Genomic DNA, 26,404 nt, shown 5'->3' on the forward strand with positions numbered 1-26,404 from the left:
AGGATGCTCCCTAGATTAAAAGGTTGGGACCCTAATTATTGGGGACTCTTCAGTCCCAAGTTTGTGGCCCTGCAACCAACCATACATACCTAACTTCTCTCCCCACCACCCTTTCCAAATTAGAAACCCCTTTTCCAGCATTTAAGAGTCTCTGCTTAAATACTTCCTATATTGGAAAGTACACTACCACTTAGACACCTTTGTCAAAATTTATGTTAAGCGAAATATCGACCCTCGAGAAGCATCAAGAAGCCAGTTCTGCCTCATTATAGCTGCAGACTGTCTGTTGCTCACCTGACAGCTTTGAAGAAAGTCTTATTCTTTTTTTTGTATTTTTTTTTTCCTGAAGCTGGAAACGGGGAGAGACAGTCAGACAGACTCCCGCATGCGCCCAACCGGGATCCACCCGGCATGCCCACCAGGGGCTACACTCTGCCCACCAGGGGGCGATGCTCTGCCCCTCCGGGGCGTCACTCTGCCGCAACCAGAGCCACTCTAGTGCCTGGGGCAGAGGCCAAGGAGCCATCCCCAGAGCCCGGGCCATCTTTGCTCCAATGGAGCCTTGGCTGCGGGAGGGGAAGAGAGAGACAGAGAGGAAGGGGGGGGGGTGGAGAAGCAAATGGGTGCCTCTCCTGTGTGCCCTGGCCGGGAATCGAACCCGGGTCCCCCGCATGCCAGGCCGACGCTCTACCACTGAGCCAACTGGCCAGGGCCGAAAGTCTTATTCTTAAAGCTCTACCTTAGACTCCTTTTTTCTGGACCAAACATCCCTGACCTCAGCCACACCTCTAATGCATGTCCACTAGGTCCCCTCCAGTCCTCTTCTCTGCAGGGTGCCTCCTTCTGGGCTCTTTTAGTGTGACAGCGGCCTTCTCTACCTTCTCTACCGAGGGGTTAGGACTGCCATGTGCACCTGGGACCAGGCCTGTGTGATGTACACTGGCTTACCACCTCCCTCTTTGTGAACACATGCTTCTTCACAAGAAATGCCATTCAGCTTTGCTGCCCCCATCCCATATTAACAGGATTAGGTTTTTTTTAACCACAAGAGTTAGTCTTTTTATTGACCCCTGTTGATATGTACTTTGAGAGTTTTAATCTATCATCTAGACATTTCAGGTCTAATGGACTTATTTCTCCTGGTGTGATACGTAGTTCTTTAAAATCCTCATTCAAAGCATAAGGTCACAGACAGAGCCCTGAAACACATCATTAGAGACCCTGGTCATTCATTACACATGGGTCTGGATTGTCCCTGTGAACACTTTGGGATGAGGGAGGGCCCATGACTTTCATGAGATTCTCAAAGGGCTCTTCCAAGAGGTTAAGAACCATGGATAAGGCTTAATTTAACTGCCCTGTTTTTGGATGAGGCCAATGAGGCCGGCAGGGAAGTCCCCCCCCCCCCCCAATGCACAAACATACAAGGCCATGTGGCTAGTTCCGGGGAGAACCCAAGCCTCCTGACTCATGTAGTTTTTTACCGCTGTGTTCTTTCTTAGGACCCGGGTGGACACTGGTGAGGTCTGGCTCTGGCTCTGGCTCTCCTCCTTGAGGCAAGGGCAATGTCTCATTCACAGTGTGTGCTATGAGCTATGAGCTCCGGGGGTGGGGGGGGGGCCCCCTTGCTTCCTTCAGATGTTCTGTCTGGCCCCACACCTGAAGCCTGCTGAGCTGCCACCAGGGGGCAGTGGTGCCTGGGCTGGTGGCACATTGAGGCACACTTGACTTGAGCCTGCCTTCCCCCTCCCCCATGCAAGCACCACATTCTGAAATAGTCTGCCTTTATTACACCAACAGAAAACAAAAAAATTTCCCGAGTGTAAACAAGAGAAATGTGCTGGTTAAGTTACTCATCATTATCTTATTAACAAAATAAAGCACTATCTATGTTTACAGTCATAAAAAAAGAAACAGCCTGGACAGAAGTTGGGCTTCGGGGAGAAGGGAGAGGGGTAGGCACAGACTCTACATCTGCCCCTGTGGGGTTTGGGGTTCCCTTCCCACCCTGTCCCACCTGGGTCTTGGGAGGCATACCAATGAGATTTAATTTTCTTAAGGAAATAACTTGTGAAAGTGATCAGGAGTGGAGGCAAGTTCCCAGTGTGGAGTGAAGGACAGGCAGGGAGACGGCAGAGCTCTGTGGGAGGGGACGGGGCAGGAGTCCTCTCCCCAGTCCCAGAGAGCCCTCTCACCCCCGCTGATGAGGGAGGAATGCAGACCAGCTGCCCTGGGAGCCCTGCTCTCCAGGACTTGTCACTGACAGCTGGAGGGGGGGGGGAGGTGTCCCATCCGCTTCCTGCTCCCTCTCCTGGCACTCAGAGCCAGCCCGGGTCTGCAGCACCAGGACAGAGCTCCTCAGAGGCTGAGCACGTTCCCATGCTGCAGAGCTAAAAACCGCTATGGGACCCTGCCAGAAAGAGTCAGGGAGGGGTAAAGAGGTGGATGGGGGAGGCCAGGGTGGTCCAGGGGCCTTCAGAGACCCAGAGTGACCACAGGCAGAAGGACAGAGTCTGATACCAAGGAAGGGAGAGGCACACAGCAGGGCCGGCAGAGACAAGGGCAGAGAAATGCACACACAGACGCACAGAACCTGAGACACCCAGTCTGACAAAGAGGTAGCAATCTGGGGACAAGGAGAGCACAGAAAGAGGCCCCCAGAGAAGCAAAAGTGGTATCAAGAGACACACCCACAAGAACTCAGCAATAGTGCCTGACACATAGTGGGCACTCAATAAATATGCAACAAATGAAAACACACACGCACACATGCATACAACACACAGCAGCCAAGAGGCACAACAGGCTAGAAGAAGATAAAAACAGAGAAGGACGGCCAGACCTTTTTGCACAAAGTACAAGTGATCCTGGTGATAGAGAAGTGATGTGTGTATGTGGAGGGGGTGGGGGTGGGGTGGGGTGTTGGTCCCATGGTGACTGGTCCAGCCAGGACAAGAAGGGAAACAAAGCATGTGGCTCCAGGGGGACAGGTCTGGAGCTGCCATACCCCTAGGGTAGGTAGACCTACAGGAACGAGGGTCATACAGTGTCCCTTGGCCATAAGCCCCAAGGACCAAGGCGCTCAGCTAGCTCAGCCTTCACCACCATGCAAGCCCTGCCCATTTATGCCTACAGCTCCTCAGGCGCGCCTGCAAGTACGGTGGGGAGGGGCCTGTATCTACAAGTACACAGCTGTGCCATCTCCTGGCACACCCAAGTCCAAGTACCAACAGAGTCCAGGTGGGCTGGCTGTGCCCCTTGGCTCGGGGCCAGGTCTTTCCCAGGAGGCGCGCGGATCAGTCCGTGAGCACCACCAGCTCCCCGTCACTTTTCTCGCCCTCCGAGTCCTCGTCCTCACTGTACCGGTACATCTCCCCATCGGCCACGGAGTGCCTGTCCTCCGTGGCCTCGGCCTCCTCCCTGAGGCTGCAGGTGTTCACGATGACGGGCATATTGGGGTCCAGGCTTCGGGGCACGTAGTGCTCCACCGGAGGCTGTGCCACCCGAGGGTACAGGACATCTGGGGAGCTCAGTTGTACCGGGCCTGCCTGCGGGCTACAGGGCAGAAAGGGGTGGGTTACTGAAGTGCCTTCACCCCCCCACCCCCCAACAGGCCTCCTCAGGCCCTGCCCTCTCACCACACAGCCTTTTGCTTTAAGATACACACTCTGCTCCCCCCCAACCCCCCACCCCAGTCTGCTTTCTGGTGGCCACATTCATTGTCAGCTACAGCCCTAACCACACGTGCAGTCTCAGGGCCATGCATATATTCAAAAGATATTCCTGGAGGACTGTGTGTGAGTCCCACTTTTGGAAATTGTATATTTAAATGCTTGCTTTGGTCAAGCCAGCAATCCTTTGATGAGTACCTTGGTTTTTAGTACTGCTGAGTTTTTACCGAGTTTGTCAGAAATGAGAGCCACAGGCACATGTCTCCGGGTACACAACAGTCCCCCCACAACCACTCAGTCACAAGTTTATATCCTGAACCACGAGGTACCCACCACACAGCCACCCCTGCAGCCACACACGAAGGCCCAACCACGTAAGAGCCCTGCGCACACGGTCTCGGCCGCCTGGGGCTGGCCCACTCACGGGGTCAGGTAGCTCTGGCGGGCATCCTGGCGCCGGGTCCTCATCAGGGCCTTGTACTCGCCCACCCGCAGCCGCTTGCCCTCCACAATGCAGGTGCGCTTGGGCCGGGGCTTGTACTTGTAGTCGGGGTACTTCTCCAGGTGCTGCCGGCTCAGCCTGGCCTGCTCCTCATAGTAGGGCTGCTTCTCCTGGTTGGTCATGGACTTCCAACGGGATCCTGGCCCAGCCCCCAGGGGCAGGCAGTCAGCGCCGGGCTCTGCCGACCACCCCCAGCCCCCGGCAGGCCCTGGAGGTGCCAAGAAGGTTTCGGTTCCCAGATATATGTGCAAGCACTTAGCAAGAACCTGGTCCAATGTGGATGGTCCTTGGATGTCGAGCAAATGAATGAATGAAGTTGGCATGTATATATATGGGCATCCAAATGACAGCTTAAAATAAAGCACCAGCACATACATTCCAAACTACTCAGCAACTTCCGGGAGGCCTCTGGTCTGCACAATTTGCATAAACAAAAGAGAAGCTACTGCAGGCCCCCAATAACACAGACTCCCTGCTCAGAACAAAATATCCGGTGTCTGTGCTCACATGGGACCTGCACAGACATTGGAGGAGCCTCAGTCTTGAAAACAAGACTCTGGCCCCACCTACATCCCATCTTGTCCTCCCATCAGGATACCTCATTTAAAAACCATTCTTGTGATACCAAGAATACCAGTATCCTGTTTCCGGCCAGAGCCAAATAGTGGAACAGGCTAGTTAGGCAGAAACTGGGGGGGCGGGGGCCTCTGTCACATGTACATAGGTACATGTATGTACACGCACACATACTCCTTAAGTTCTCGAGTGCAGGTGCAAGCAGAACCAGATAATGGTATAAGACCCTAGAACCCAGCTGCCCACATCCCTCCTGACTCCCATACTCCATCAGATTCCACCAGGGTTCAATATCACCAAAGCAAGCCCCTAACGGATCCAGCTGGCTCCTGCAACTGCATCCTGCTGGACTGTGGTTCCTGGAGCCCCAGAGCCCCACAGACCTTACCCGCCGGCCCTTACCGAGGATCTTGCTGATGCTGGAGTTGTGCATATCTGGGAATGCTTGGAGGATCTTCCTCCGCTCGTCTTTGGCCCACACCATAAAGGCGTTCATGGGCCTCTTGATGTGGCTGCTGTTTCGGGACTCAGGGAAGTGGCGGGAGCCTGGGGACAAGGGTGGAATCAGTTGGGCAGAGGTCTAGGATAAGAACAGTCCTTCAGAGCCAGCAGAGAGAAACACCCCACACTGGACCAGTAGGGAGTACTGGACGGCTCCCACAGCACCCAGGGGTGGCCAGCAGCAAGATGTCAGCAGGGGCCCAACCACGGACCCGGAGACAGCAAGGTACATACAGGGACTCCACAGACAAAGGAGAGAGGGAACAGGAAACAGACACGACCTGACCCAGCCTAGCCCTGGCAGGAAGCAGAGCGGGGCCCTCCTGCCCGTCAGCCCTGGGCCCAGAATCCTCACCGTCCACATCGCAGCCCAGCATGGCTTCCTCCAGCGGGTGCACACAGCTCTCCTCCAGCTGCTCCTTGACTGGGGATGTGTCCAGGCTGATGAGGTCCTGGGGTTGACGGGGCAACCTCTACATCAGCCTCTCTGTGTCACCCCACTTCCTTCCCCACCCCTCCCTGTGATGGCCTCAAATTCTGCCTTCCACCCCCGGGCGCCCTCTGTTCCCGGCTCCCAGGCAAACGGGAGTGGGAGCCCATACCTTACGGAAGGGCGTGTTGGGGGAACTTTCCAAGGCCCCGCTGTGGCCATGCAGCAGCTGTCGAGCATCCTGGATGGCCTTGGTGACAGCATCCCCTTCACCAAGGAAGCCTATGTGGGCAGGAAGAACAGGGACATGGGAGGGGAGTTGAGGGGTCACCCCAGCTCATGCTATGCCCCTCTGTGCTTCCTCTTGCCCCATCCCAGGACTGTCGCACTGCACACCCCCAAGGGGACACTGTTTATATTGGCTTTTGTGCCAAAAGACTAGACGTAAGAATAGTAGGCCTGGGTCTGACCTGGGGTGGCGCAGTGGATAAAGCGTCGACCTGGGAACACTGAGGTCGCCGGTTCAAAACCCTGCACTTATCTGGTCAAGGCATATATGGGAGTTGATGCTTCCTGCCCCCCCCCCTTTCTCTTTCTCTTTCTCTCTCTCTCTCCCTCCCTCTTCTCTAAAATGAATAAAAAAAAAATAAAAAAAATAAAAAAAAAAAGAAACTCTGGGCTTGCCTGGTCAAGGCACATATGGGAGTTGATGCTTCCTGCTCCCCCACCCCCTTCATATTCTCTCTCTCTCTCTCTCTTCTCTAAAATGAATAAAAAAGAAAATCTAAAAAAATTAAAAAAGAATATGACGCCTGAAGTTGTACAACCCAGTGGCCTGAATCACCAGAGGACAGGGTGCACAGACATTGTGGGGAAAAGCAGGAAATGGGTCTTCTGAGACACTGAATGCTGAAACTAAAAGGCACTGACCAGAGCCAAGTCAGACCTGCAGAGGGCAAGGGTCATTCCTAACGCTTACCCAAAGGCAGGCTGGGGGGGCTGGACTGCAGGTCCCGTGTGGCAGCCCCATGGCTGGGGGGGCGGGGCCCACAGTTGCTCATCTTCAGGCTGGGGGAGCTGGAGGTGTTGGGCAGCTCGGGGGCCTTGGGCTTGGCTGTGAGGTTCAGGGGCTGGGAGGGCTCCTAGGGGGGAGGCAGAGGGTGAGAGACACCAACAGAGACCCTCACAGAGGGACAGAGGGGACAAGCATACTCAGAACAGACAAGGGGACAGAGGGGACAAGCATACTCAGAACAGACAAGGTGGCAGCCAGCCATCCTGGCTAGGGAGGGTGGAGCAGTACCTGCAGGGGGTGGTGGGTGGCCATGGCCCCAGGCCTCTTCACAGCCGAGGCCGGGGGGCTGTGCAGCAGCTGCAGCGGGTACTCCACTGTGGAAAAGGCGGCAAGGAGAAAAGTCCTGGATGAGCACAGAACAGCAGACAGCCTGCATGATGAGGTCCCAGCAGCACAAAGTGGACAGAGGCTTGGAGCTGTCCCAGCTTGCTTCCAACCATTGCCCATGCCAGTCCCAAAGTGCTACAAAGGGCTTCTTATGCCCTCCCCACCAATGCCCTGCACACCAACAGGCAATGTCATCCTGTCCTGCCTTTCCCAACCCACTGAGCCTGGAGTCCCAAACCCACAGTGAAAGAACAGGGATACCATCTACTCACTCTACAGATACTTACATTTTATACCTACAATGTGCAGGGTACAAAAGCAGTTACTTGTTGTACAGCCTGTCTATTGTGCGTTATCTCACAATAATCCTTACTACGTGGTGTATGATAGGTGCTCAATACATTATTCTATTTTACAGATAAAGACACAGACCTGGAGGGGTCAAATGGGTGGCCCACGTATTTAATTAATGGGAGCAATGACATTTGAACCCGGCTCCCCTAGACTCCACAGCCTGTCCTCTCCCCTCTGCATGGCGCTCTCTCTTCTTCCTCGTCTATCTCAGTCTCCTCAACCAGGCCAGAATCAAGGAGTTGACAGTTCAGATGGGGAGACAGCCATATATACAAAATCACTAACCACGCTTGTGGTGATATGGGTTGAGCAGCTAGCATGCAAGACAACTTTGCTGCAAATGGAGAGACTGGAGCAGGCTTCTTGGGGGAAGCTGAGATGTGAGCTAACGCTGGCAGGTGGACAGGAGAGACGAAGTGGTGGGGTGTGAGAGCAAGAAATGGGAAATAAGGGCCCTGGCTAGTTGGCTCAGTGGTAAAGCCTCAGCCTGGCGTGCAGGAGTCCCGGGTTCAATTCCCGGCCAGGGCACACAGGAGAAGCGCCCATCTGCTTCTCCACCCCTCCCCCTCTCCTTCCTCTCTGTCTCTCTCTTCCCCTCCCACAGCCAAGGCTCCATTGGAGCAAAGTTTGCCCGGGCGCTGAGGATGGCTCTGTGGCCTCTGCCTCAGGCGCTAGAATGGCTCTGATTGCGGCAAAGCAATGCCCCAGATGGCAAAGCATCGCCCCCTGGTGGGCGTGCCGGGTGGATCCCGGTCAGGCGCATGCGGGAGTCTGTCTGACTGCCTCCCCGTTTCCAACTTTAGAAAAATACAAAAAAAAAAAAAAAAAAAAAAAAAAAAAAGAAGAAGAAATGGGAAATGAGGCCAACGTCGGATGGGCAAGGTGGGCGCAGAGGCCTGAGAAGGCTGAGCTCAGGAGTTTGGACTCCATGTTATAGGTCAGTGTTTTTCAACCACTGATCCATGGACTGATCTGCCAGAAATTTCATGGCAGTCCATGAACGAGTTAACCAACCTGATGTCATATGAAGATGATAGACTCAGTGATCTTACTCGAATTCACTTATGCTCAGGGTGATTCCGCCTTAGCAGGCCCTGAAATAATTCTGTCTTCACTGGTCCCCAAGTGTAAAAGGTTGAAAACCACCGTTACAGGCACGAGACACCATTTAAGGCCTGGGAACTGAGGACCACTCACTCACGCAGCTTTAGGAAGGGGTATCCGGCCACCTGGCCAGCCCAGGCCTCCTACAGCTTATTTCCTGCCTGCCCCGTCCAGATAGGATGTGGCCCCTGCCCTGACCACACCCCTGCCCTCCTCACTCCCGCAGCTCTGTTCCACGTTCACCTGGAACTGCGAAGGTTTGTGCTGTTGCCCTCCCCTCCCCCTCCAATCCTTCCCCTCCCGGAGTCTCCCCTCAAGCAGAGTCAGTGGGGCTGCCCAGTGAACTGTGCCCCTGGCCCGCACGCCTGACGGTGGAACTGTAGGAACTCACCCGGCTGGATTTCCCCTGCCTTCTTTCTCCCGTGGAACAGGCTGTGTGGGCCAGAGGGTTTGACTGAAAAGCAACCCCCCCTCTTGGTGCCATTATAGGCAGCATTTCTGCCCTGTCCCCATGACCACTCACAAGGAATCAATGATCATGACCTAATAATCCGATCCTACTGTTCTCCTGTCCCTGCCCTTGTTCCGACTGTCATCTCCTATTGCCAACACCACCTCACAGCCCCCACCCAGTTCTACTTCAGCTGGTCCCCCTCCATTCCCTATCAGTCAGCATGACAACACGTCCTCTACTCACAGGTTCAAGTACCCCCACATTCTACAGGATAAACCCCAAACTCTGTGCTCAGTCTCAAGTGTCCCCCCCAGCCAAGACCCCGCTACACTGGCACCTCCGTAACAGCCGTGTCTCAGGTGCCAGGGCCTCCGCCAGGACTGCCTTTCTGGTGCCCTCTACCCTCTGTTCCCAACTCCACTCTCCCAGGACCCAGCCATGTGCCACCTCCTCAAGAAGCATTCCCAGATTGCCTGGTTGTTGGAATACTACCTTCTTCCTCCCCAGACTGTAAATTCTTTGAGCTCAAAGTCCATATTTCATCACCCCCATGGCCACCCAACAACTACACAGCATCTAACATGTAGTCAGTGCCCAGTTGTGTTTGCAGAGTTTCAGTGACAGGGCAGAAGGCAAAAGTAACATGGTCAGGACAAAGACAGAAACATGAATGTACAAGATGTATAAATCTCACCTAGTATTCAAAATAGTAATATTCCAGGACAGTAATTGTACCAGAACTGGGGAGACTAGACCTAGACTGGCTAAGTGTGGAAAGTTCTTAACGGTTTTCAATGGACCATTTTCCATTCTCTCAGTGACATTCAGAAACAAGAGATTACTCTTCCATGGGACAGATCTCAGCCCAGGCCCAGAAAGGCTGCATTGCAAAATAGTGGATGAGAGTGGTTCCACGCCTCCATCCTTCACCTCAGGACCTGGCCTCCCACACTCACCTGGTTTGCAAGGGATCGGCTGAATGGGCAAAGCCAGCTGGGACTCAGGGGTGACAGGTAGAGGTTGGTGGCTTGGGGGGAAGGCCGGGATCATGACATAAGGCATATTGACCTGCTGAGAGCAAAGAAACCCTGTGTGAGTCCCCAGATGTCCAAATGGCTACCCAGCTGTGGTCAGCCCTGAACAGAGGGGAAACCCAGGGATAAGAGGCACAGGGCTTGGGACAGGGACAGTCTTCCAAAGGATCTATCTGACCCCATGCCACCTCTGTGGGCCCCTGTCTACCTGCCCTTCTGTCCTAGCTAGGGAGGAAGCTATTCTGGGTCCCTCCCTGGAAACAGGGGAAGACAGAGGAGGGGAACAGAGCAGGAATGAGCCCCCTCCTCAGGGTCATGCCTGAGTGACTGCCTGTCCCTCATGTCCCCAGCACCTCTCTGGGCAGGAACCAAGCCCCCAGCCCCCAGCTCTCCCACCACCCAGTCCTCTGCTCTTATCACCTGGATCTGCTGCTGCAGAAGGTTGATTTTGTGCTGCTGCTGAATTAGCTGCTGCTGCTGTTTAGCAATCTGGCACACGGAAGAGGAGGAAAGGGCTAATGGGTTTAGGCCCCGGGCCCCACCCCCCAGAGCCTTCTCAGCCCCAACCACACCCTGCCCTCCAGAGTGCAAACAGGGAGGAGAGCCAAGGGGGGTGGCAAGATGCACTTGGCCAACCCTCAGAATGCATTATGAATAGCCAGCAGGCCCACAGTCCCCTCCCACAAAAGTCCCCTCCCCCACCTGTACCTGGGCCACAGCCAGCACTTGCTAAGCCAGCACCCCCCCCCCAGGTGCTCCCCTCTAGGCCCTGACAGACCCCTCCCCTGAAAAGAAAGCCAGACACCAAGCCGGCCTGCCTGCTCCTGCTGCTGCCGGGCCAGCTCCATCTGCTGCTGCTGCTTCTCGAAGAGCATGGCCGCCATGTTCTTCTGCTCCGAGTGGGCCGTCAGCAGCTGGTCCCGCAGGGTGGACAGTTGATGGATCATGACCAGAAGCTGAAGCTCCTTCTCTACCAGGCTCTCTTGGGTCCCTGTTTCAGTGAAACAGCCACCATTGAGAATTTTTATTTGTTCTTCTGTCTAGCCGTCCATCATCTGTTATTTATTAAGCAACTGCTCTGTCTCAGGCCCATTAGGGCCTGACAAAGGTGACTGACACACGAGCCTTGCTCTGGAGGGGCTCCTTGCCTTGCTATCTGACAACTAGCAGCCTTAGATGTGCTACCACCAGCCACTGGAAATGCTGATGGGGGTATCTCACCCTGCCTGCCTCCTGGACATCCTCAAGTGCCCAGTGCCACAGGGTCAGGGAGCACAGCCATCCTCCCAGGAGCAGCCCAGCCACACATGGTCAGCCATGGACCAAGACAGATCAGGGGTCAAATCCCCTCTTCAACCCATCCTGCCTGGGAGCTGTTGGGCAAGTTACCAACTTCTCTGCACCTGAGTTTTTTTAATCTACAAATGAGCACATTAGACATCACTTCACAGGGTTGCTGCAAGGGTTAAAGGGCCAATGAATGTAAAACTTTTAGTCCAGGATCTGGCACATGGTCCTCACCAACAACTGTTAGTGCTTCCCTGCCCTCTGGGCATTAGCTAATATCAGATGCAGAAGTGCCAGGCCACAGACCATTTGCACTGGAATTACTCAGGGAGCCTTTGGAAAACACAGGTGCCCAAGCCCCCATCTTCTGGGGTTCTCATTCAGGAGGTGGGGATGGGCCTGGGCATCTGCATTGTTTTAAAGTGCCCTCTGTGATGGAGAAACTCACTTCATTGAGCAAATCATATAAACCTGGATGGATGACTTACCAACTTCATAGAATTACCACTGACACTACTACCCTCAATGATCAGGAAAGGTCCAGAGAACTAATGGCAAAACTGGATTCAAGCAGAATAAGTTTAACTAAATAGGAATGAATGAACTGATGGATTTAATGACTTTTTTGTTTGAGATTACAGATTTTTAAAATTTTGTTTTCCAGATAAAAGGAAATTTGTTTCTCTTAAACTACCTATGACTTCGTATTTTTGTAAGTTAGACCTTTGTAAGCAGTGTTAAAACATTTATATATTTTCTGCCTACCTGATCCCTCCAGAATTTGGAAACTTAGTAAGTAGTATTATTTTATGGCAAAATGGTTATTTGCATAAGTTCAGTAAGACTCTGTTCCCTCTATAACAGGACATAACTGGAAACTGGTTTTACTACCAAAGCTTTGATGGGAATGTCATATTTGGGAGAGATGCATAGACTCAGATATGAACAGACACCTTTAAGGAATTCAGATTGATGTATGGAAGCCAAAACAACCTTTGGAAATACTGCACTGGCCTGGTACCTTGCTTACACGGTTCGCAGCAGCATTACCGTGTGAGTACAGAATATCACTTCTTGGCAGGTGTAGAAACTTTAGGAGAAAAGGGGAACTCACCCAAACCTATAGGCACTGCAGGACTGCAGGCAAAATCTGATGGCAAGTCTTTGCCTTGGTTTTTCAGGCCTTGAGAGGCCTTGTTAAATTCAACCTGAGAATCCTTATGAAATATCCAGCAAAGCAGATTTAAAGAGTCTATGTGGTCAGCCTGACCAGGTGGTGGCACAGTGGACAAGAGCATCAACCTGGAACTCTGAGGACCTAGGTTTGAAAACCTGAGGTCACCAGCTTGAATACAGGTTCATCCGGTTTGAATGAAAGCTCACCAGCTTGAGCACAGGGTCACTGGCTTGTATGTGGGATCACCCACATGACCTCATGGTCACTGGCTTGAAGCCCAAGGTTGCTGGCTTAGGGTCACTGGATCAGTGAGCAAGGGGTCACTGGATCAGCTGAAGCCCCCCTCACCTCTGGCCAAGGCACATACAAGAAGCAATAAATGAACAACTAAGGAGCCACAACTATGAGTTGATGCTTCTCATCTCTCTCCCTTCCTGTCTGTCTCTGTCTCTGTCTCTCTTAAAAAAAAAAAAGAGAGAGAGAGCCTATGTGGTTAATTACTATCCTTGATGGACTTAAACAAATAATGAGGCCAAATTTATTAAACTTATACTTACTTTGCAAGCCTTAATTTGGCTATCTTTGGTAAAAATGGGGATCATTTTAGAGAAAAAATTTGTTTCAAGACAAAGTACAATATACCTTGTGGCTCTCAGAGTCTAGCGCTGTTCATTGTCTTTTTAGTTTTTAAATTTTTCTATGTACCAACTGGTCTGGATGCTGAGTTTTTCCAGTTTTCTTAAGAATTTGGCTGCAACCCTCCAAATGAACATTTTCATTTCCCCCCACTTTGACTTGGAACCACTGAGAACTAGAAGTGCCCTTTTCCTAAGGCCACAGAAGCTAAAGTGGGACAACTGGGTGTAAACAATAGCTCAGCTATGGACAGTCTGCGCTGCTGCAGACAGAAGACTTTGAGCCCGGAGCTGCCTGCCTTCCCTCCATCTGAAGGTGCTTCCAGCCGGACATCTAGAAGTCTTCTTGACTGCCTGCCTTCAGAACTCAGAAACCGAGATGAGTCTGCTCCAATCAGTAACCTTTGTTTTTCTTTTGTTTTCAAAGACACTTCTTATTAAACACCCGATGGCTTGTACTATGGGCTTCACTTTGGGAGCCCAATGGCATCACCACCTCCTGAAATGAGATACAACTTTAACTGAACTTTTCTCAAGACTAAAACTAGTTTGATCACAGAACTGTCGATCAGCCCATCTTCTGGAATGTGAAACTCCCAAGGATGTTTCTGAGGAGGGGACTTTGGAGGGGACCCAAGATGTGCCTCAGTGGCATATAGATATTTTGAGTTAAAGGCAAGTTTAACTTCAGGCTCAGGAGAAACTTCTGCCCTTCCCTTTATCTACCTAGAAAAACTTGAATTAGGGGCCTTGCCCATAAGAAATGATCAGCGAGCCTGATTAGGCGGTGGTGCAGTGGATAGATCATCGGACTGGGATGCGGAGGACCCAGGTTCAAATCCCTGAGGTCACCGGCTTGAGCAAGGGGTCACTCAGTCTGCTGTAGCCTCCTGGTCAAGGCACATATCAGTAAGCAATCAATGAACAACTAAGGTGCCGCAACAAAGAGTTGATGCTCCTCATCTCTCTCCCTTCCTGTCTGTCCCTATCTGTCCCTCTCTCTTTCACTTTGTCTCTGTTACAAAAAAAAAAAAAAGAAAAGAAATTATCAGTGATAATCTCTTTTTGACCCACATATATGGCAGGGCAATATTTTATTTATGAAACATCTGCTCTTCTTATCACCCTGCACTGACACTGTGAAGCCCCCAGGGTACGTTACCCCATCCCTAGCTCAGAGTGTCTTGTGTACCCATGGTCCCTTTCTATCTCTGAACCTCATGCATGTGGGGTCTCTAACTTGTGCCTGTGCGATTCCCATATACATGTATGTATTAAATCTGGTTCTTTTTTTCTTGCAAATAAATAAATAAATAAAATGCCCTTTGTGAGTGTGATCAACCACACTGGGAACATTATCACTCTAATGAACTCATTAAACAGCCCTTTTATTCACTTAGTGAAGTACTATTGGCCTAGAATTAATTTTCAAAAGTAAAAGGGGATGTTCGGATCATTTTATAGTTACATCTGGGAAGTGGCAATGATATGCCCAACCTACCAAGGGTCCCTGGTAAGAGCCCAAACCCATATCCATGCAATTTGATTCCCACTAGGGCTCTCCCACACGAGAAGGAGCCGGACCTAATGCTTGGTCCCCAGGCGTCAGCGTGGCACAGGCCAGGCCTGAGGGCACAGAGAGCACAGTGAATCGCCCTGTGGGCCCACACTGTGTGGCCAGGCTGGGAGAAGGGACAGGGGCTCAGACATCCCTCCTCGGCCCAGCCCCCACGGCCTTCACCTTTGACATCTTTTGTTTCCACAGAGCTCCTTCCCAGAAAGCTCTCCCTCCAGTCGCTGGACAGCAGCCTCTCGATGGCGGGCACCACTGGAAGACAGCAGGCAGATGAGCACCATCCTTCATGACCCTCCCCTCCCTAGTCCTCCTGCCCCAGGCCCCTGGCTCTAACTATGGCAGATCTTACCTTCTTTTAAATTTTGGTTGAAGTCCAGCTTCTCCTGGCTTCCAGAAGCAGCCTCAGGGCCTCCTGGTCTCTTGGGTTCTGGGGACCCATTGCTCTCTGGTGAGCTACAATCCTATAAGACACACTGAGTGTGACTGTCACTTCTGGGGGGCCAGGGGGGCAGGCTGCGCAAGGCAGAGCACCCGGGAGATGTACACCTCAGGGTCCTCCCTCCCCACCTCCCCTCCCCTTGCTTTCACGTTGCCTGACATACTAAAAAAGAATAAAAGGTTTCAAGACAAGAGACCTGGCACAGTCCAGGCTCAGTGACTCACAAGGTACTTGATCCCACATGAGTCCCTGAACTTCTCTGAACCTGACTTCCCTCTGCTAGAAATGGAAATGCTCGTCCCTGTCACAGGATCGCGCTGGAATCAAGGGAACAAATGCACATGGACGAGGTTTGCCACTGTAAAGCCAGCGGCCAAAAGCCAGCTGTGACCTCAACCCCTTTCACACGCCCAGCACTCCCGCTGGGCTGGTCACTCCAAGGGCCCCTGCCCTATCTTTCCCTGAGACACCGACCCCTTCCTCTCTTCTTCTCATCTGACTCCACTACATTCTTTAAGGTCCAGTTTGAGGACCTACTTCACTAGGACGTCTTCCTTGATCCCCACCTAGGCTCCTAACCCTCTACCAGACAGTCCTCCAGGCTGACGCCTATTCAGAACCCTAAAACTCTCCTATTTTCTCCTCATTTGGCTTTTTTCATTATATATGTCCTTTTTATATCTCTTACATGGGATCACAGAATTTTTAAGAGCTGCCAGAATCCTTACTGGATGAGAAACTACATTGTCTTAAACAGCAGTTTAACTCTGGCTTTGTAATAAGACTGACTTTTAATTCAGATGAAGAAGCTGGTACCTCTAAGCCCAGCTCTGAGTGTATGTATCCTACCTCCAACTAGTCCTCGGGGGAAGGACTGGCCACACAGGTGAGCATTAATATCAGAGGAGTGAGTGCAGGAGGGAGTCTGTGTCCATCCACTAGCACAGGTGGCCCGAACACACTTGGCAGCCCCGTCCCCACTTCACTTAAGTCTTGCCCCAGAGATGCCCATTTCTGCCTGCCCCCTCCGCCCAGCAAGGCGGGGGCGGGTGCCTGCCCGGCCTGAAGCAGAGGCCAGGGGTGGTGCATGGAGGTGGTGGAGACACTGGGGAACTAGGGACACTGACCCAGGAGCCCCGGGGAAGTGCTGGGCACCTGGGCTAGAGCTTGGGGGTCAGCACCATCCTGGGTGACTCGTGCTGGGTCTCCGGGCTGGGGTTCAGCGGTGGCAGCCAGGCCCTGGGGAAACTCGTGGCACGGCTCCTTCTTCCCCTCAGACTTGACAGCGCAGTTCACCATGGTGCCACCACCATCCAGGGCCAGCTGGGCAGAGCCCGGGCTCCTCATGGACATCCTGAGGGAGGAGGGGCAGAGTGAGTGAGGCGAGTCCTGAGACCCGGAAACCGCAGTCCCGCCCTGTCCCAGCCCCACACGGACACACCATAGAAGGCCGGAGCCCCCCCTGGAGACCTACAGAGGGAAATTAAAATGATTCTTCAGTCCTTTCTTCTTCTTCTTTTTTTTAATAGGAAGCTGTAGAGAAGGCTGGGCCCAACCTTGGTGCTCCCTGCCTGTTGCAATGTTGGGACTAGTAGGCTGATGGGTCTACCTAAGGAAACCAGAGAGTGTCAAAGGGCTAGTTCTCAGCCCCCAAAAGCCAAGGTTATACACACAGATATGTGTGTCTGTGTGTATACATATTTGTAAGTAGTTACCAAACTTAAAAATCAAGAGGTTATCCCATGAAAATGGGGACTTGAATTTCTCTTGAAGTTGCACTGTGTAAACGATTGGCTAGAAGTGAGGTACCTCTTCGAACAGGCCAGTCTGCTTTCCGCCCCACCACTCCCTAAAAAGGGAAACCAAGTGACAACTACCCTATGCAATACAATTATTCTTTATTTCTCTTATAGTAGAGACAAGATACAAGAGAACTATTTCTCATATCCATGTATCTACCAGAAGTGGGAAACTAAACAGGCTTAGAGGTGGGCCAGTGGCTGTAAGAGCAACATTTGCATATATGTACTAGTCTCTCTCTGGCAGCTGGCCCCAGGAGGACTCTGCACCCCTGCTGTAGGCAGACTGAGCCCGCGTTCCACTGCTGCCTCCCCACCTGTCACATCCATAGAGGAGCAGGGCGATCACAGGGGCCTGGGACTGCTTTCCGGTGGTCTTGCCGGGCCCAGGGCCACAGAGCCAGATCCCCGCTGTCCCCCTGTTCGCCCTTCAAAGGCGCCAAGATGAGACCAGGGGGTTCACGCGGCTGGTTTCACCAAGGATGCATGGGTCCTACCTTGGACACTCAATTAGCTGAAGAGTGACTTTGGGTCACTTAACCTCTCCATACCTCAGGTTCCTCATCTACAAAACGGGCTACGAATTGTTATTTGTACGGTGTCTGAACACTACCCGGCTGCAGTCAGCACCTATGTGGTGTCTGTTAACCACAGCAAGCTGGGAGGCAGCACAAACCTCAGCAGGGCCTGGAGGCCTGAGAGGCAAAGTCATGGGTCCCTCACAAATCAGAATCTCTATGGATGGGGCCAGGAATCTGTTTAAACAAGCCCTCCAGGTGATCTGATACATACTGGGTTTGAGAAGCATTGTTAAATAATATTTTTAGGTATTTCTTTAGAGGGGCATTAATTTTTTAGGAGGGGAGTATAAGGCAAAAATCAGATGTAGTGAAACATCCCTTAAATTAAATTGCAGGTGTACTATGTATATTTGTATATTACATCAACACTTACAGCTAAATATTTCTTATAACATGTAATGAGTGACAGATATGATGTGCTGCATACAACCCATGAAATAAATTATTCGATGCCATCCTATGGATCAACCCAGACTCTCCGGCCACTTTCAAAGGACAGGGCACCCTGCGGGCTGGTGTGGGACCCAGGACAGGGCACTGCCGGGTGAGGAGGGGCATAACTGACCCTAGGAATGTCAGCCCAGAAGAAAAGAAGAGACCCCGACCCAGCCCACCAGGATTTTGGGTCCAGTTCTGGGTGCCCTCCCATCACCCCAGAACGTGGAGAACATCCAGGAAGTGGGCAGCTCGGCCCATCCGGGCACAGGGAGGGGCGCGGAGCCAGGCCCAGCCGGTGGGCCCCGCTGGGAGAGGGGTAGTGGAGGGGTATTATCCTGAAGCTGAGGGCAGCAATTACATAACAAACAAACCCCGGCTCAAGCTGTGAATTAATCAAACCGCTGAAAATAAAACCTTCCTCTCAGGAACTTCAGACAAAAGAAATGAAAACAACCAGGCTGGCTGGGAAATAAAAGGCAGCAGGGCTGAAAGGGGGACAAAAGGAAACCAGACAATAGGGTGTTGGACAAAGGCAATAAAGCCAAAGGAAGTGTGACAGGCGAACAATGCAGGCCTGTGGGCTTCTGATCCTGCCCGGCTCCGCGCCACCTCGCCCCACACCCACTGCTCCGCCGGCCTTGGTGCAGGCGGGCCACCGGGTCACCTCCTTGCTCTGGACTTGGGTCCTTAAGGGCATTTCTCCTCCATTTTGTCCCAACTTCGTGGCTGGCCTTTTGGCCTCTACCTCCAAGCCTTTCCTCCCCAGGCAGGGAGCCCAGAAACCCCCGGGGCAGCGTGCGAGCTTTGATGAGCGGGACTAAGGCCCCAAGGCCTTGGTGGAACTGGGCTGCCTCTCCCCAGTGCCAAATGCCGCCCCTCTGGACACCCCCCTCCCCCCATGTGAAGGTGCAGACAGCGTAGGTGATTCTCTGTTCTAATTAACTCTTGGTCAGCAATGCCCAATACGGCCACTCGCTGTCACATGCAGCTACTGAGAACTTGTAATTGGCCAGTCCCAATGGAAATAGGCTTGGTGTAAAATACACCCGAGTTTTCAAGGATTAGAATATAAAATAGCTTGTAAATAACTGGTTATTGATTACCTGTTGAACTTACAATATTTTGTTAACACTGGGTTAAATAAAACACCTTGTTAAAATTCATTCACCTGTTCCTTTTGAAAGTGATGTGTGTGGCTCGTACTATATTTCTGTTGGGCAGTGCTGCATTAGGACAGGTTCTTCCTCTCTCTGTGGTCTTTTCTACCCACACCACCCCTCAAAATCCTCCAGTGGGCACAGTGGATTATCTTTATATTAGGGAGCCAGTCTCCTGGAACTCCCAATGGCTCATCTTGGCCTCCGGCCCAGCGCCTGGTAACAAAGAAAATGGGTCCTGGTGACCAGCCAACCTGGCTGGGAGGTGTCAGTCTGTTCACCAGGGCGTGATGCCCACCAAATAACCTTGCCAGAGCCTGCTGCCCAGACAAGGGCCCTTTACACCCACAGGCTCCAACTCGGTGGCCGGCACCGGGCCCTGGCTCTCGGCTGGTCCTCTCTGACCCAATTTACTGATGGAGGAGCAATAGCACAGGCCTGACGGCTCCTCCTGGGAAGCGCCTCCTGGGTCCCACCTTTTGGGAAGAGGGTCCACGGGCACTTCTTTTCCTCCCCTGCCCCGCCCCGAGCACTGACCTGCTCAAGAAGAGGTCTCTTTCCCTTTCAAGCCTGACGCCCACAGAGATGAAAGTCTCTGAGGAGCGTGGGTACCAGGTTCCGGACCCCAACCATTGAGCTCTTTCTGAATGCAGAGCAAAAGCTGCATGTGATAATAAGCTAAAGAGAGAAAGGACAATGAGATGGAAGATATGGAGTGGACATATAGCCGTGGTCACTGCAGCTGAGTGTCCCTGTACAGTTCTTCGATCTGTTAAACAAGATTCCCCAGGAGTGGGGAGGTATCAGTGGAATGGAGTGGAAAACTCACAGGCTGTTGGGTTCAAATTCCTGCCCTGCCACCAGCTGACTGGAATGACCTAGGGCAAGTTAATTAACTTCTGGACCCGTTTACTCAACTATATACTGGGCATAGTAACCCACATTGCTCAGGTATCCATGAAGATGAAATAATGCAGGGCTAGCATCCACTCAGTTGTTGAAAGCCCAGGATTCTCCTAGAGTCAAGTGGTTGAGAGAAAAGCCTCTGGGGTCAGACAGACCTAAGTATATTTAAAACCCAATTCTGCTTAATTAATTGCTGTGCAACTTTGAGCAAGTGTCTTAACCTCTCTGAATCCCAGTTTCCTTCTCAGTAAAATAGAAATTGGTAAAACACACACACACACACACACACACACGCACACGCACACGCACACACAATATAAAGGGATAAGCCTTCCACTAATGCTCCAGACCAGCTGTTCTCAACCTGTGGGTCGCGACCCCAGTGGGGTCGCCTAAAGCCATCGGAAAATACATAATGCATATCAGGTATTTACATTCCGAATCATAACTGTAGCAAAATTATAGTTAAGAAGTAGCCACCAAAATTATTTTTTGGTTTGGGGTCACCGCAATATGAGGAACTGTATTGCGGGGTCACGGCATTAGAAAGGTTGAGAACCACTGCTCTAGACCTTGTAAAACATGCCTGTTTTTACATTTTCATGGCACCCTGAACTTGGCAGTTCAAAGTACTTATCATAGTTGGTAATGATATCTTACATGCTTAATTTATTTCTGACTCACCCACTAGCCACACAACCAGACTCAAGGCGCTGTGGAAAATACCAGTTTTTGCTCATCATGTGGCCCCAGAACTAGCACAGTGCCTGGAGCAGAGTAGGTGCTCAAATAAATATCTGTGCGAGGATGGGAAAGTATAATATAGCTCAGTTGCATAACAAAAGGCAGACCTGGATGCATCCGGACAGCTGTAATACCCTCATTACTAGACAGATGCTGCTCTCTTAGGCTTATTTCCCACACCTCCGCCTCCCACACGTTTATCCTTAGCTGCCTTTTCCTTGCATCTAAGATCTTCCTATGAGTGACCTAAATCCCCTAACAGCAAAGCAAGTCCATTTCCTTTTGTTTTTACTTTGGGACAGGTAAAAACATTTTCCATACCTCTCAGACTTAAAAACTCTGTTGGAGCCTTCCCTGAAGTTACTTTTTTCTCCAAAGACTAAAAACACCCTCAGATTCCTTTACCTCCTCCTAACCAAGCATGCTCCACACTTCAACCATCGACACGGTTTCACAGAAGTTTCTAAGCTCAGCAGCTCTTTCCCTGGCACCCCAGTAGCCAAGGACTCCTGGCACACAGATAGATGTGAGTTATTGGACTACCCCAGGTCCCGCCTGGGTCCTGGTCTGAGGCCACAAGAGCACAGGCCCGCCATCGGCCACCCACTCTGGTGGAAGTGCTCCTGTCTACCTGATCGCCTCCCTCTGGCCCAGACTCAATTCAATATTTTGTACATGGAGAAACTGAGGCCCAGTCAGGTCATGTTCACATGGCTGTTGGGGGCAGCACTGCTTCCGAACTACAGAGTCAGGGGCCCCAAACCAGCTAAGACATGAGCAGTATCCCTGCTCTACCCTCCCTTCCCTTCTCGGGAACCCACACGCCCCATAGGCCTTCTGCTAGCTTCCTTCTCCTCACCTTAGTTCAACTGAGCATCCATTACAGGTGAAGGCCCCTGAGGGGAGAGGGCTCCGCCATCCTCACCTTTGATGCTGTAGAAACTTGAGCTGGTGCCTGAGAGGCCCTGGGGCCCCCAATCCAGTGCCTTGGTCAAGGCACAGAGACACCTGCCCTCGCAGAAGGCCAGTGGCTCAGAGCAGCACTACAGGTGCAATCTCCCCCCCCCCCCCCACAGCCAACCCGCTCCCAGCTCGCCCACCCACAGGCGCGCACACCGAGCCCCCTTTCTACCCCAAACAAATCACCAGCCACTTCCTCTCCAATCAACCAACAAGCAGCCCAGCTGGACTGGAATCAAAGGAGTTTTCACTCAGCCCTTCCTCCCTCCACCATGACGGCCCCCTCCACTCCCCACCCCAAATCTAGATGCAGATAAAGACAGAGATAAATTCCAGTCATCGAAGCATGACGGGTGACTCAGACCCAAAGTACAGGAAGACAGCCGAAAAGACAGGCAGACCCTCATAAGGGGAGCCAATGACTATGCCTCCCCACTGGGTACACACCAAGTCCCTGGACTGCAGGCTCCCAGTCCCAAGCTGGCCCTGAGTGGGCGGTGCCAAGGGCATTGCCAGGGAGAGGCCTATGCTGCAGGGGTGGGGCAGGACCTGAGTCCCAGGGGAATGGCACTTCCTCTCAAAGCTCCAGAGACTTGAGAGCCTCAGGCAGCCCTAAACAATAGCCCGAGGCGTGGGTGCCCAGAACGGTGCCCCGGTGCCACATCCTGCCATTCTTCTCCCAGGCCGCACCCTGCCACCCCTTCCTGGCTACGCCCGATCCTGTCTCTGATGTTTACTTGGAGCTGGGGGCTGGGCCAGCTGCAGACTTGGGACAAAGCTTTCCTGAGAGGCCCCCTCACCTTCTCCTGCCTCTGCAGGCCCAGGGAGTGTGCCCATCTGGTCTAGCCCAGCTTAGGAGGGGGCCACATCCAACACTCCCAGACCCTGGGCTGTTTGGGACTGGCCAACATTGTAGAGCAGCCAACACTAGTCAACAGACACTCCTTAAACTCCCAACTTCCTGTCCTGCCTGCAAGAGGAGGCAGCTTCCCCACCACCTCTGGCATAGAAGTCCAGCTCCCAATAGGGCTGCCAGAATTCAGCTGACCCCCAGCCCACAGGCGTGAAGGACTGAAGGAGTAGGAGACACAGTAGCTGTGATGTCCCCATCTACAGCCCTGTCCGGTTGTTAGACCACTGCGGCACCTGAGCCTTCTCCCAGTGCAGAGAGAAAGCCCAAGAAGAGAGAGAGGGGACAGAGGGGACTTCTAACAGGCTTGGAAGTGCTACTGAGATTCCCAAGGGAATGAGTGTCTGCCCGACCAGCCTGGGTAGAATTGAGAATAAACAAACAGGGTCTCCAGGGGTCCCTTCTCTGGGGGCAGGACCTGGTACTGTTGCCAGCCCCTCCTGTGCCCCATCAGCAGCCCACCCACAGTGCTAGGAGGCAGCTGCAGGTCCTGTCCTTGTCTCCTAGTGGCTAGGTCCAAGGCGACTTCCTGGACAGAGGAGTGTGTCTGGTCTTCTGCATGAGTAGTGCCCAGCCAGGGGCCGGCACATAGCATAAATGGTGCAACTAGGGCTGGCTGGCCTTGTCAAAGGCCTCCCTTTTGGGATAGCTGTGAACATTGACCAAAGGGAGGGAGGCCAAAAGAAAAAACGCATGGCATGACAGAGCATTCACTTGGGCTCACTCCTGAATGAGCGGCTCACCACACATTTCCCCACCCTACCCCAGGCCAGCGAAGGTGGCATCTAAACCCAGGCCTCACAGATGCCCCGGGCCCACTCTGCCTCTCCCCCACATCACAGGATCTGGTCCAGCAAAGAGCTGCCACTGTCGGCACCAGTCACAGGATTCGAGTTGTTTCTGTCTTGAGTCATGGCAAAAAAGAATTAGTTCAAAGAAGCAAGGCCACTGTGGCAACTTTCAGAAAAGACTCACCTCTCAAAACCTCAGTGTCTTCATGTGCAAATGGAGATTCCAGTACCTACTTGGTGATTAGAAGATACTATATAATTAAAGAATCTGGTACAGAATGTATGTGCAGGGGAGGAAAGAAGGGGAGAGAGACCTAAAGCAGCAAAGGGTGTCTCTTGCCCCCACCCCCAGAGTTCTGGGGAGCAGGAGGGTGTGACCCGCTGGCATTGCTGGGAGGCATCTTGGCATGGCTAAAAGAAAATGGGCTTTGTTGTTACCCTGACCTGTGTTTGAAGCCTGGTTCTACCATGCACTACCTGTGTAAACGTGGGGAAGCGTCCATTTCTCCAACTCTAAAACAAAAACAAATAACTATCTTGAAAAATTATTAGGAGGATTGAATGTGATGTTTGCCAAAAGCAAAAAAAAAAAGTTCGCTCCCGGACCCTCTCACCACACGTTGGGGAAGGCTCCCCCCACCTCTGCATGGGCACGTTGCCCTCTCCCCATTTCGTGTGCCCCCTGAAGGTCTCCCTCTCTTCCACTGTCTCATAACCCCATGTAGGTTGTCTGAACGTTCTGTCACTGTCCCAATCTTCTGGGAATGTGTCCGGCAGGAGTTTACACTGAGTCAGGCGTCCAGGCCCTACATGGAGCAGAGAGGCAGAAAGAACCAGAATTTGCCAAGGAAAGCCCACATACTCAGTGCCACCATGTATCTGGCCAAGCCAATGCGCCTTCCCTCCCCGGCTGAGGACACAAAAGCTCTGCAGAACTCACGAGCCCCGTCAGCTCCTGCATTTCCTCCAGAGCCCAAGTGGGTAAAACGTTCCGTTAACCACTCCTTGCTGTGGAGACCAGAGGGATGACTACAGAGGGAAAAGGACCAGTGGCAACCAGCTGGCTGAAGTCTCACGGTATAGAGTGACATGGAGGCTCTGGGGACACGTGTCGTTGGTTCCAGCCCCAACACCCTTTTCACCAGCAGCATGGACAGGCCAGCTTACTCTCTAAGCCGACCACTTTCTTTATCTGCAGATAGGACTAGTAATAAATACCCAACAGGGTGGCTGCGAGGAAGAAACAACACCACAGAGACAAAGGCCAGTGCCTGGCGCACAGCCACAGGGAACACCTGTAATAGACATTATCACCATAATCTGGAGTTGGAGGGTGAGGCAGGACAGGTGAGGAGTCACCCAATTCCATACTGCTCTCTGGAGGAGCCCAATGAATACTTGAGACTTAACCTCTTCACACCATGGATTCTCAGAATAAATACTGTATATAAAATTGTTTAGCACAATATCTGGCACGCAGCAGACTGGCGCTTAGTATTCTTGCAGTTGAATGAATGAATGAATGAATGAACGAATGAATGAATGAATGATTGTACTTCCAAAGAACCTCCAGTCAGAACTTTCGGCCCCAAGCCACTGTTGTGTTTTGAAGACTTTTCTTAAAGGTATTTCAATTATCAACTTCCACACATCATTCTAAGGGTTCCCGGGAACTCACAAACGTGTCTGATTCCTCCCCTAGTTCCTCTCCCTCTCCCTGCCTCAGCTACCCACTGCAGGGGCAGGGAAACGGGTCAGCAATCAGGATGGGTCAGTGGTACAAGACGGAAAGAGGCGTCAGTAAATGCTGGTCTCCAGGAAGGCCAGCAGGTAGTCCTGACAGAAGCACAGCCTTGAGCCAGAAGGTCAGCATGCTAATAATCAGCACATCCACTTCATCCTCACCCCCCCTCCTAAAGCTCCCCCCAAAAATACATCTCCGGAGAAGGCCTGGGGGTTTCCAGAGGGGTTTAGGCATCTAGCTCCGCAGATGGACCAGATGATGGAGGAACAAGGAGGCAGTGGTCATGGTGGCAGAGCCCCAGGGGCCGGACCTGGGCTCATGTGCCTCACCTTTGGGCATCCCACTCAGGTCCGCTGCTGCTCCTCGGCCTCCCCTCCCCACCGCGGCGGTGCTGGGTGGGCCGCCTCCTGTGCCGGTGTGCGCCTAATCACCAGCATCTCTCCAGACAAGCTCAGTCATCGGAAACCCCAGTCAGCCTCTCCGGTTCAAGCAGCATTTATTCTTCCAGTGAACAAAGTGTTCCGTTCTTTCTCTCTCTTTTTCTCTGCAAAGGCCGCATTTCCTCTCCCATTATCTGCCCCATCGGCAGCCAAGCCTGCCGCAAAAGCAAGATTTCTTCTCTCGTTTTATTTTCATAGTCCCCTTTATTTATGGGTTATGTTTTTTCTTCACTTTGACTCCATTTCAAAAGGGCAGGGAAGCAAGCAGAGGAGAGCAGTATCATATTCTCTGATTTCATCTAAAATGCTTACCCCACAATCCCCCCCCAAAGCAGTGGCCTGCACCCCAGTTGGCCTGGGACCCAACCTTCCTGCACCAACACCCTCTGCAAACTGAGGCAAGACCACCACCCCAAGCAAGGAAAGAGCCAGCTCAGGCAACGGGGGGAGATAAGCTATGATTTGGGGAAGAATCTTAACATCTGGAGTCCACAATGCTAATAATAATAAAATAATCATTGTAGACTCCAAGGATTTAACAAGTGCTAGGCACTAATCAATTAGATGAGACTCTTGGGACAATCAGAAGAGTTGGCAGATGCCAGCTACCAATAACTGGTGGTCGCTGGTGACGTGTATTAACTAAGACCCCCCCCCCCTGGTCATAGCTAATAGTTACTGAGCATTTACTTGGTATCAAGCACTGCTTGAGTCAATTTTACTTACATCAATTTATTAAATCTTTACAATAATCACCTGAGGTAGATGGTATCATTATCTCCCTTTTACAGA

At 52.2% G+C, this 26,404-nt stretch overlaps 1 protein-coding gene across 3 annotated transcripts in view; it reads right to left on the reverse strand.

The window, feature by feature from the left end:
* Positions 1-1,610: 1,610 nt before the first annotated feature.
* SOX13 (SRY-box transcription factor 13) overlaps positions 1,611-26,404 on the reverse strand; it is a 49,870-nt gene continuing 25,076 nt past the window's right edge. Inside the window, exons 1-14 of one of the 3 annotated variants that reach the window (XM_066362006.1) lie at positions 21,627-21,645; positions 16,298-16,496; positions 15,053-15,164; positions 14,869-14,955; positions 10,847-11,019; positions 10,449-10,517; positions 9,951-10,065; positions 6,984-7,069; positions 6,660-6,822; positions 5,853-5,962; positions 5,606-5,702; positions 5,152-5,295; positions 4,096-4,312; positions 1,611-3,555 (exon numbers count right to left, since the gene is read on the reverse strand). In XM_066362006.1, coding sequence (XP_066218103.1) covers positions 3,297-3,555; positions 4,096-4,312; positions 5,152-5,295; positions 5,606-5,702; positions 5,853-5,962; positions 6,660-6,822; positions 6,984-7,069; positions 9,951-10,065; positions 10,449-10,517; positions 10,847-11,019; positions 14,869-14,955; positions 15,053-15,164; positions 16,298-16,495 — 1,830 coding nt within the window. In that variant the 5' untranslated portion in view covers position 16,496; positions 21,627-21,645 and the 3' untranslated portion in view covers positions 1,611-3,296. Of the gene's footprint in view, positions 3,556-4,095; positions 4,313-5,151; positions 5,296-5,605; positions 5,703-5,852; positions 5,963-6,659; positions 6,823-6,983; positions 7,070-9,950; positions 10,066-10,448; positions 10,518-10,846; positions 11,020-14,868; positions 14,956-15,052; positions 15,165-16,297; positions 16,497-21,626; positions 21,646-26,404 lie in introns of those variants that run through there. The other 2 variants (XM_066362007.1, XM_066362005.1) reach the window with 2 other exon arrangements.

The sequence above is a fragment of the Saccopteryx leptura genome, chromosome 2, assembly GCF_036850995.1.
Source record: "Saccopteryx leptura isolate mSacLep1 chromosome 2, mSacLep1_pri_phased_curated, whole genome shotgun sequence".
In the NCBI taxonomy this organism is placed as follows: Eukaryota; Metazoa; Chordata; class Mammalia; order Chiroptera; family Emballonuridae; genus Saccopteryx; species Saccopteryx leptura.